This window comes from Streptopelia decaocto (genome assembly GCF_964273445.1).
Source record: "Streptopelia decaocto genome assembly, chromosome: 7".
NCBI classification, from domain to species: domain Eukaryota; kingdom Metazoa; phylum Chordata; class Aves; order Columbiformes; family Columbidae; genus Streptopelia; species Streptopelia decaocto.
In genome coordinates this window covers 22,776,549-22,788,562 of record NC_138661.1, presented here as the reverse complement: position 1 = coordinate 22,788,562, position 12,014 = coordinate 22,776,549, and the positions used below count along the sequence as shown (strand labels likewise).

The following is a 12,014-nucleotide window of genomic DNA, read 5'->3' as shown; positions in this document are numbered from 1 at the left end:
TGGAATTCACTTTTACTTTCTCTAAGCTGATGCAAACAGAAGAATTGATTTCAAGAGGAGGCAAAGATCACTGATTTGTAGCAATTAGAGATGGGAAAGGCGTGTTTGGTCTCATTTATTCCATTCTGTAATCAACTGATATCTACCACCACTTTATCAAGTAAAAGTTTAAATAATTCAAGTATTTCTCTAAGGAGACTGTAGCACTTTCTAATATGTAATCTATTAGGAAATGCTTCTTAATGAACTACTTCTTTCATCAGTTTCTTATTTGCTTTTAGTTATTTCCTGGAACTTGCCCTAGAGAACTTGCCCTCTTTCATAGGGTTTTCACCTTTCTGTTATTTGTAACTGGTTAGCTTTCCAGTCCTTATTGCTGACATTTGACTAAATGCTCTATAGACATTACTCTCATTAATGTTACTGAGCAGCCTCCCTATACTCAGCACTGTATTCATTAGAAAGGACTGTACATGCTTTCTCTATTTGTTATATCTCCCTGATAATACCTGCACAGGGAAAAGAAATCCAGAAACATCTGAAGGTTTCTGGTGAAGCAAAACCAGCTCCATCACCACCAGCACCAAGGCAGAGACTGCAAGTCCTGTGGGAACTGAGCAGAGTACCTGCTGGTACCTTTCAACAAGGAGCCTTGGTTTTGATGTAATGCCTGATAAACATAAATAGGAGCCCTTCTGGAATGGGGAGCACAGTGCACTGAGCCCCAAGTGTTCTGGAGGAATTGGTGACCTTTCTAGACCTACCTCCATGCTGGCTGTGTCAGACCTAAGCTAGCTGCCTGCCTGAGTGCCTTTGCTTGCAGGGGTGTGATAAGTAGCCACTGGCTTCTCATGAAGCAGGTGTAAGGCCTCAAGTTTTTTTACCTCAGATCATGCACCATGCAAAGGCATTTGTTCTGGTTTTAGTCTCACGGTGGTCCTGAAAGCAAAATAGCTACACCTCTGTAGCTCCAGTGCATAACTCAACACATGCAAACTAGATCCAATGTTTCTCCGCCCTGACTTTGCATAATCCACAAAACCGATAAGCAACCCCTAGATAAATGAGAGTTAATAGAATTTAAAGTGTCAGTACAAATAAAGTGCTTTTGTAATTTCATTATTGCTGCTTGTCACCACTGGAATATATAAATCAGGTACTGACCTTTCTCAAAAGAATCAAAGAAGTTGGATTGGGGACAGTAGCAGTGAATTTTATTCTGGTCTGTGTTTCATATCTCTTCCTGCAAAATGAAATTTGTTCTTGTTTAAAATAGAAATATCAATATGTAGTTTCACTTGTTCTTTAATAGTCACTTTAGCCTTGACCGCCTGATGGGGGCCTTAATTTGGACCTGGCCAGTGAAAAAACAATAATTTACGCATTACTTACAAAACATCTTAAAGATCTGGTAATGTAGACACCCACATTGTTTCATATCTGTAGAAAGGTTGAACTGCTAACTGCTTTCTCTGTACTGCACACTAGTTCACTTTTCCAACATAAATCAAAAGATAACTAACACAGGCTGCTTTTTTCCTATACCCATGGCCTTGGCTTCTATAGGGCCGAAATGGTTCAGTATAATCTGCTCATATGAAATAAGACCTAAATAAAATTTTTCACAAAGGAATTTTTTTTTCCTTTTGCACCCTTGAAAAAGGTTGATTAACCTTATTCCATCTTTGCTAGCCTGAGTGTTCATTTTGTTTTGCAACTATTGTGCTTCCGTGCTAGATTATTGGGGCAAAGCACTAGTTTTCTCAGTCATTCAAGACAGGATTGAAAGATTAATGGAAGGGAGGTTGAAATGTTACTGATCTTGTCCTGGGGCAGAGGGGTGAGTTAGATGACTTCTCAAAGTCTTCTTTAGTCTTATTAGTGTCACAGTGGCCCATGTTAGCTGTATCTGTGGACAGACATAGAAACTCTAATCTCCTTGTTTGCCTTTGAATTTCCCAATGATTTTGGACTGAATGCTTCTTTGCTTTGAGTACAACCTGCCATGGTTTATCCCCAGCCAGCAACTAAGAACCACGCAGCTGCTCACTCATTCCCCCCCAGTGGGATGGGGGGGAAAATCAGAAGCATGAGGAAACCTGTGGGTTGAGTTTAAGGAGTAAAGCAAAAGCCACACATGCAAGCAAAGCAAACCAGGTGATTCATTCACCACCCCGCATGGGCAGGCGGGTCTTCAGCCACCCCCAAGACAGCCGGGCTCCATCACACATAACGTGTTGTCGGGAAGACAAATACCATTACTCTGAATATCTTCCCTCTTCCTTCTTCCTCCTCCAGCTTTATATATTCATCAATGATGTCATATAATATTGAATATCCCCTTGATCTGTCAACTGTCCTAGCTGTTCCCCATCCTGACTTCTTGTGCACCCCCTGCCTGCTCACTGGTGGGTGGTGTGAAAAGCTGAAAAGGCCTTGGCTCTGTCTAAGCCCTGCTCAGCAGTAACTAAAACTAAAACTAAAATTTGTGTTTCCAACACAAATCCAAAATATAGCCCCATATTGGCTACTATGAAGAAAATTAACTCTACCTCAGCCAAAACCAGCACAGGACCCTGCATTTTTTAGGCTAAAAAAGATAAAATAGAGAGTGGCAGCAATGTAAAGCTTTTGATTGAGGCGGTAGAAACTTAGAAACAACTCCAGTTGCCTGAGTAAGTTTTGCTGTTGTGGTCTTGCTTGATAATTTTCTCTCCTATTTTTAGTACTTATTTTACCAAGACTTCGTTGCCTTTTGTCATGAGGGCAGTGAGCTGAGGAGCGTTGCAGTGTGAAGGTCAGCTTTTATCTCCGGTCCATGGTGAGATGAATGGAAGGAAAGGTGTGGCTCTCAGCAAACAATGTGATCAGAGAGAACTGAAGATAAGTCAAGGGCATGCAGGACTAAGGGGAAAATGAGGACAAGAAATAAAATGAGAATTCAATAGCAAAAGATGCAACTTTATTGAACAGTGAAGGCAGAGGGAAAAGCATAATATCCAAAAGCTGAAGTGAAGATAAACAATGTCAATACTTGGCTATTATTCAGTCCCAGCAAATAAAATAAATAACTCCAAATTTGAACTAATCCTACATAGCACCCAAAACTGAAGCTTTGCAAGAATTTGTAGGGGGGCAGTTTGTGGTAGTTATAAAGAAAGATTCTGGATCATCTGCCTTATAATTAATTTGTTTCATTGCATGGTCATCCTGTTTCATTTCTGTACAAACCAGATCTGTGGTTTCAAGTTCAGATTTTTTCCAAGTGTTTTATAAAAACTACTGCAAGTAGAGATTGATTTTAATGCAAACATTCCCTGTGTTATATAACATAAACCACAATGTGACCTTACAGTAATGCAACAAAATGAACAGCCATCCACAAAGAGGTCTGATGCTAAAGCAACTTGTAGTGTTCCTTCCTGAGTATGGAAGAGGGAAGGATCTAGTGTTAAATATGAACTTTACTAATAGGCCTGTCTCAGTTTCCTTGATGAATACAAAATGTGAAAATGTGAACAAATTATAGTTGTACTTCATACTATTCAGAACAAAATATGCAATTAATGAAATGTGAAAATGGACAATTTAGTATACTGTGAGTTTTAAAGTGCAGCTGCCTGAAAACAGAAGTGGTTAATGAGGTTGATTGTGTCCCAATCACAAAAACACTATTGAAAATTTTGTGGTTTGCAGTGTCTATGCCCTTTATTAGGTATTAGGGAAAATGGTAGCTTCTTCATGATGCATGTGAGCCTCCTTTTCCAGGACACACAACATCAGCTCTAGAAGAGTTTTGGGGCTGAATTGAACTGAGTCAGTTTATGTCAGTAGAGGATTTAGCCCTCAAAGGTTGACTTTTCAGTCTGCACCCCTTCTATATTGATGTCAATTAATTGTATGTAAATCTTAGTGAGACTGTGGGCATCCATAAAAACTCGAAAGGACCTGGTATTAAAGTCTGCTGGGTGAACTGAGCTATCAAACACTAGCTACTTATGAGCCCTCCTGCTGGAATTCCATATACATTAAGCGAAAGAGAGAATCAGTTTAAACCATGAGCACCGACCTCAAAACGTTTTCTTAAATCATTAATATCACCATATTAGTTTTCATTTAGTAACTGCTCATTAGATAAAATGTCTCATTCTTTTTAAAGCTTAAAAGCAATGAAGAAAATGCTGCTGCTGTAGTGTCTCTTCATAAAAGAGCCTTAGGCAATAATTTAGGACAGATTAATGTTTTCTTATGGTATTCTTTTTTAGCATCTTCACAGGCTTGAGAACACATCAGGTTGGATTAATATTCCACCTGGAAGCTAATACTTTCTTTCTGCCCAGTACAATTTGCTGGAACCTTTCGGGTTTTCTCTTTCACAATAAAGAGGCAGTAAATCATCATGATTGGTATCTAGGCCAAGAAGCAACATTTTTCAGAGCTTCAGTTGCTCTTTAACTTTCTTTGGCTTAAGAATCTATTTTGGTTTAGAAATAAGCTTAATGCAATAAAGATTGTTTGTTTTCTTAAAGAAACCATGAGTGGAAACACAAAACATCTTCCAAGATTGTAGGGTTTTGGAAGAAAATTCTGCTTACTTATGAGTAAATTTAAACTCTCTCCCTCTGGACTGTTGTACTGTATCAAAAGCATTTCCTGTGGGAATTGCTAATAGCGCTTAGCACAAGGAAATTCTGTTGATTTTTTTTCCCGTTATAGTTTGATCTAAATTGAAGATTAAAAAGTACTAAACTTAGAAGTTAATTTGATCTATTTATCTGTACAGTCCATGAAGCAGGGATACAGAGGCCTCCAGAAAAAAAAAAAGACAGAAGCCTGGCAACCATCAGGCTCTGCTTTTTATGATTTAGGTGCCATGTTTCCTTGGGGGAAAGAGGGGCAAACAAAAAAATAGAATTCTTCCACCAGATTCTTCTCCAGTGTCTGTGGTATTAGAAATATTTTGAATATTCAGCTTAAAAAATATTCAGGGATTCAGAAGATTTCAAAATGTTACTGTTTGAATGCTTAAGTCATAAAAGCCTAGGTGCTTATCAGTTTGTTGGAAAACTGAGGTCTATGTGGTACTTAGAAGATGCAGTAGGATTTCTGTTATGTGCACCATATGAGTACTAAATGGAACAAAAGACTTGTTTTATCCCAGTCCTCGCAGAGCCAGAGTTGGCTGTGCTTCAGAATTTTGAATGAGAAAGGAGAAAAAATAGCTGAAGGAATGAAGTTCTTTAGAAGCAGCTAAATCATGAAGCAGATCATAAGTTACGGAATCACAGAATGGTTTGGGTTGGACCTTAAAGATCACCTTGTTACAGTCCCCCTGCTATGGGCAGAGACACTTTCCAGCAGACCAGGTTGCCCAAAGCCCCATCTAGCCTGGCCATGAACACTTCCAGGGGTGGGGCATCTGAAACTTCTCTGGGCAATCTGTTCCAGTGCCTCACCACCCTCATAGTGAAGAATTTCTTCCTAATATCTAACATAAATCTACCCTCTTTCCATTTAAAGCCATTAGTCCTTGTCCTATCACTACTATATGCTGGAAGGCTGCTATATGGTCTCCTTAGACCTTCTTCAGGCTAAACAACCCCAATTCTATGAGCCTGTCTTCATAGGAGAGGTGCTTCAGCCCCCTGATTCTCTTCATGGCCCTCCTCTGAACTTACTCCAACAGATATGTGTTTTTCCTGTACTGAGGGCTCCAGAAGTGGACACAGTACTTTGGGTGGGGTCTTGTGAGAGTGCAGTAGAGGGGCAGAATCACCTCCCTTGACCTGCTGGCCATGTTCTGTTTGATATAGCCCAGGATATGGTTGGCTTTCTGGGCTTTAAGTGCATGTTGCCAGGTCATGCTGAGCTTCTCATCAACCAACACCTCCAAGTCCTTCTTCTCAGGGCTACTCTCAATCCATTACCTACTTAGCCTGCATTTGTGTTTGGAATTGTTCTAACCCATGTGCAGGACCTTGCATTTGGCATTTTTGAACTCCTTGAGTTTTGCATGGGCCACCTCTCAAGCCCATCAAGGTTCCTCTTCCCTTCAGTGACACCACTCAGCTTGATGTCACTGGCAAACTTGCCGAGGGTGTGCTCCGTCCCACTGTCCATGTTGCCGACAAAGATATTAAACGTCGCCAGTCCTAATACTGACCCCTGAGGAATGCTACTCATGACTGGTCTCCACTTGGACATGGAGCCATTGACTGCAACTCCTGGAGTGCAACCCTCCAGCCAATTTATTATCCACCAGGTGGTCCATCTGTCAAATCCATGTCACTCCACTGATATACGGGAACAGGAATTTGTTATGTAGAGGAAGGAAAAAGGAGAAAGGTTCTTTTAAATGAGCAGTTCCTATTGGTACTTGTATCATTTAAGCAGCTAGGATCTATGGGAGGAAAAATATATAGTAAATCACAAGTAGCAAAATTAATCAACATAATTTTACTATAAAAAATTATATCCTGCAGATCTTTGAGATCCATATTGCTTCTGAATGCAAAAAAACTATGGGATTAAATGTGTTTTCTACAATGAATTTAAATAGCTTTTTTTATCCTGTGTATTCTTTTCTGAAGTACAGCCTTGAATCAGAACTGGACTCAAAGAGAAAAGAGGGGGGGTTCTAGATTATTTGTATGAAGGGGTTGTTTGAACATGTGTATCGTTCAGTTCTAGAAAGGCATTGCACTGAGGTCACAAAAGGATTTTTACTGAAAATTTCTATGTATGAAAATGGACAAGAATCCCCCTTAAACACATCATGGCTCAGCTGTCAAAGGTCCAATGAGCTTACTTCATGTTGAACTTACGTTACTTCCTGTTGCAAACCATGATATTTCCTTTTTGAACTTTCATATCAAATGCTGTGTTTATTTTTTTAAAGCACAACTCAAAGTCAATATTAATTTAATAATTGTATGTTTTTATTGATATTTGCTGACTGTCCCAAGCACTTGACAATGGAAACCTTGTTCTTTAACTCAAAGTTGTAACTGGGTATATCAGTGAACACATTCTCATGCACAAGTTTTTAAAAATCATTCTTACTAATGTCTGAAATAAAATTTAAAATCAAAACAAAAAATAATAGATCAGGTACTAATGTTGCAATTTAAACCTATTTGAATTTTCTAATGTCCTTCAATTTTTCATAGCTTTTAAATGTATGATTTTTATACATATTTTAATCTTGCTGAATATATCTGCCTCATAATAATAATAATAAAATTAAATTAAACCTGATTTTTTTAAAAAGAAGTCTTTAAAGATGTGGTGGGGAATAGTTGTCATTTCTGGATTTCTTGAAGGTCTAGGTCTGTATTATAAGAAACCCATTTTTATTTGTCACATCTTTGTTCATTGTCCTACTTCCTTTTCACCTTAGTCTTGTTGGTCTGTTGTTATGAGATGCCCTACTTATAAGAAATTTCAATCCACTACATTTTTTCCTTTCTACAGTCAGCACTCCATATAGAGGAAGAAGCACTTTTTGCCAGCCACTGCCTGACTCTTGTGTTCCTCTGAACTGTGGATTTTTCTTTATTCTGAAAAAGATCTCGTTGCCTCCAGTAAGAGGTTGCTTATGTACATACCAAGTGGAGCTAGTGGAGTCTTTTGTTCCGAGTGAAGTGTGTTATAAAATTTCTTTGGCCCTAGAGAAAATGTTCTTGCCCATCAACATTAATATTTCCATGCACTGTCATCTAAACAGAAGTCTTTACTCAGAATATACTCTATAAAGTGGGGAATAAGCTTGATTTCTACTGAAACCATATCTTTATGTATCATGTGCAATACAGAAGTAGTAGCAGACTCTCTGTAAGTGTTCAAGTCTGTGTTGACAGAGATATTTAGGAGTTCACAGAGAAATATAGGTCTTTAAGCCCCATTGAAACACCTCCTGAGTGCTTTAATATAGGTAAATCCTTGCGGCATTATAATTGGTGTGTCTCCATAGTACCTCTCACCTGTTCCAGAAAGTCAGCAGTAACAAGATGATGCTGGAGAGGACAGCTGTGCTCAGCAGGTACCTCATACAGACTGGCAGCCTTCCAAGCAACAGCTATGCAGTAAGGATTATTGAGCACATGCGATTTACCAGCCATATTACTTGCAGTATGAAAGTGGCTGCTGTTGACTGGGTGGAGCACCTTGGCAGCTGTCAGTCATATATATTTTTATCCTTGATGTCTGTTTAAGTTGAAAAAAGATTCCAGCATCTGTTTCAGAAAGTCAAATAAATATGAAGCCACATTAGGTTATTTATGTGGGATTTAAAAATAAAATTGTGCAGAGCACTTGCTGACTCTTGGACTGTCATTTGTTCAAAACACGTATTGGAGCACTACTGATCTACTGAACTTCTGTTAATGGTAGTGTTACTTCAGTAAACTAGGAGCTTACTCTAGTTTTTACAATATTATAATGAAGTTTGTAAAAGATGGACTCTTTTTATGCCTGACTGAAGAGTTTTTATAGAAATAATACATGAGGCAAAAACTAGGATGAGTCAGAAAGTGATTGTAGCCGAAGAAAAATAAAAGAGAGAATGATGGACTTGTTTACTGTCACTCCTACCACAGCCAAACTGAGCTGCTCCTTTCTACCAGAGTTTGGCCCAACCCATCTGACCTGTACAATTTTTTCAGTAGCCAGGGAATTCCGACAAAGATTTTGTATGAATCCTGCTTCATTCTGTATTGTGCAACTGATAAGGGCCTTCCTCCAAAATGCACTCTACTGGATAATTCTATCATCCATCAACATGGAACAATGGAACTACATTTGACAGAATTTACATCTTGGGTAACTATTTCTGCTTTCATTAAATTAGTTTCTGGACTGCTTTTTCTTCTGGCAACAGGCCCAAGTCTTTGGTAACTGAACACAAACCTTTGCATATCGTTAATTAACATCTCTTCCTCTTTTTAATTTTTACTTCCCTTTTTTTTCTATCCATCTTCCCACTCTTAGGGTTTTTAAACTCGTTCTATTACATCCTTTCAGCATCAATTTCTTATGATTTCTTCCATTCTTTTTTTTGTTTACTGGGTTTCTAGTCCTAACATGTGTCTTTTACTACAGCAAGAAGGTTTATCAAAATACAACTATGTTTGGTTGTGTGACTGATATATTGTGCTGTGTCCATGTGTAATCAGATCCTAGATTCTGATCAAAATGTTTTAACTCATGAGTTCACTCAAGGTCTGTTGTACCAAACAGCTTACACATACCTTCTATCCCATCTGGATAAACCAATACTTTGAGGAGAATCTGAGATACCTTTTTCCTAGGATTTAATTTCTTTAACCTTCCAGAACCTCAGACAATTGCATGTATAACTATTCTCCACCTTACTAAAGATAAATATCTCTCTTTTCAAATATATATATATGTAGACACACTTTCACTTCTTTATTTATAGCTAAATAAGGTCATTAAAAAAATCTAGGATGTTTTAACTATTTCATTGACTTTTCAGATTGTTTTTAAGCTTTTTTTTAAACTTTAAAGGCAACACTGATAGTGAACGGTTCCAAATGGTAAAACAGAAAATCCCCTTCAAATATAACCGGCCCGTAGAGGAGTGGCTGCAGGAAAAAGGTAACAGTCATTAAAACTTTCATTTTAAATCCATTTGATTCTAAACCCTCATTTTTAAAGCCTGCAAATAAATGTCTCTTAAATGATAATCGCCTGCTGCATAAATGAGTGTTTTAATTTTCATTATAATTTGTGTCAGCTTCCACCTGCCATATGTTGATAAATCATGCTATAATACATTGCTATTAAAATGCAGTTAAAGGGACTAAATTCTAAGCTTGCTATCATAGTAATGACAAACAAACAAGCAAAAATTCAGGAGAAGTTTTCTAAAAAAACTAAAACCAAACAAAACCAAAAAACAAACATGAGTGAAGAGCAACAACATGTATTATGGCAAATTAACCACTGCATGATTTTCCTGTTTTGATTTATTTTTATACTACATTTATATCTTTATTATCAAAGTTTTCTTTAAAAATTTTCAAAGCTACTTGTTAAACCACTTTCTGTAAGTTTCATTTTTCTCATTAGTCTGATTAGCCACTATACCTATGTGTTTCCTAATCTTATTAAGATAATTAAATGATTTTTTTTTAATGTTGTAAAGAAAACATTTTTTAACATTTTCGTTAAACTACCGTGAGAGAGACAGAGAAAGATGACTGTTCTGTCGCTTTTCTGCTCTGCCTGGAGTACAGTTTGAACACTCAAGTGATACATTTGTCTAAGTTATGGGTCAAATTCTTCCCTAATTTAATCTCAGGCAGTGCTACCTAATCTTGTGGGTTTGCTTGGAGTAATTGGCCTCAGTTCAGCAAAACACTTGTTGAAATGCATAAGTCCAGCTGGCTTGAGTGAGAGTTCTGCATGATCTCAGTGGCCTGCTGGAATGGGACTTGTGTCAGTACAGTAATGTTCTTTTATCAGGAATTTGGATGGGAAAAAAAAAATCTGGGATGTAGAGCCCATTCCAAAGTCTGTTGAAAGTAACAGAATAATCTTACTGCTTTCAGCAGGGTTTAGACTGGGCTCTTGGTAATACAGTGGAACGTAAGTCAGGAAGATTTTCTTCCTCTCTACTAAATGTGGTATTGAAAAAAAAAAAAACACCACCTCACTGTAACTAACTCCTTGCCTTGAAGCCTAGAAAAAGCAGGACATGATCTTCTCTTGTTTCCTTTTAAGTTAGTACTGGTGTTAAAAGAGGGCAACCTTCGAACTCAGTCCTTGCATTTTCTGTGCTGACTTAGACTATGGTTGTCACCAAATTTTCCAAGAGGGAAAGCCAATGTTTTGTAGGATTGGAAAAATACAGTTTATTTTCTTTTAAAAAATTCTAACCTTAGATGAATTAACAAACTGATTTAGCCAGTATTAATTAAGGTCACAAAGGATGTGGCTAACTGTAGTTAAAATATTTTTATTTGAAGGGTCTGATTCTGCAAAGTTCACACTCAGTTCCTGTTGACTTCAATGAGAGCTGACAGTGTTGCCTACTTTTCAGGTTTGGTCTACAATGGTGTATTATTTGTAACTAAAGCTAAAGTAGCTGTAACAGAAAGACAAAAATATTTATGTAACTCAAACAGAAATATTTTTTGACCACCAGGGTTTTACAGAACAGTTTACTCAGCTAACTTGTCAATAAATTTTAAGGTAAAGGTATATAGAAAATGCTTATTGAGTCTCAGTGGGTTGCCCTGTTAATTTACAAGATCAAACTAAAATAAATAAATAAATCTGAACACTAAAAAGAGGATAATGGTAAGTTTGAATTGCTAAAGTCCTTTTAACACTAAAGACAATGATTTCCTCAATTTTGTTAAAATAGATGCATGTCTAATTCCTTGATGCAGTTAATGTGCTTGAGAAACACACCTTTGTTTTCTGTTGTGGTTTTAGTTTGATTTTTTTTTCCTTTTTGATTTTCCACCAACTCCTTTTTTTTTTTCCTTTGTCACTGCTTCTCCAAGTTCGAGCTTATAAGCATGCCAAGGCACTTCCATTTGTAAGCCATCCTGAAATTTTGAACTGAAGTCTACCTTTTGTGGATATTGCTGCTTTGTAAAAGACAACCACACATGCAGTAGGGTCTAAAAGAGACAATATTTGAGCATTCAAACATTCGCCAAGCACTGGGTGGTGTTAGGCTAGAAGGGCAGAGCTGTGTTTTCACTAAAGTGAAAGGAAATACAGTCTTTACACTTTGTGTTAGGAAATGACATCATGCAGTGGAACATCTGAGACAATATAGCTTTGTTCCTTCATTCCAAAGTAGACAGACATTTTCAGCAACTTAGGTACCACTCAAATTAAAAAATAATAAGAATGAATAATTTACATAGCTGTTCACCAACCTGCTCATCCACCTGGTCATCTGTCCAACAACTAATGTAACATGGAAGGCTCCTGTCAGAAGACTTTATAAAGATGATGAGTGAGAGGGTAGCTTG

The 12,014-nt window shown here is 37.5% G+C and overlaps 1 protein-coding gene across 5 annotated transcripts in view; it reads left to right on the top strand.

Annotated features, from left to right (window-relative positions):
• Window positions 1-12,014, top strand: part of NRXN3 (neurexin 3) — a gene marked incomplete at its 5' end in the record, with an annotated part of 972,314 nt that overhangs the window by 846,950 nt on the left and 113,350 nt on the right. For 2 of the 5 annotated variants that reach the window (XM_082057637.1, XM_082057641.1), the window contains one exon: window positions 9,529-9,618. The exons of the other annotated variants lie outside the window; for them this stretch is intronic. In XM_082057637.1, coding sequence (XP_081913763.1) covers window positions 9,529-9,618 — 90 coding nt within the window. The remainder of the gene's footprint in view (window positions 1-9,528; window positions 9,619-12,014) is intronic. 5 annotated transcript variants of the gene reach the window in all.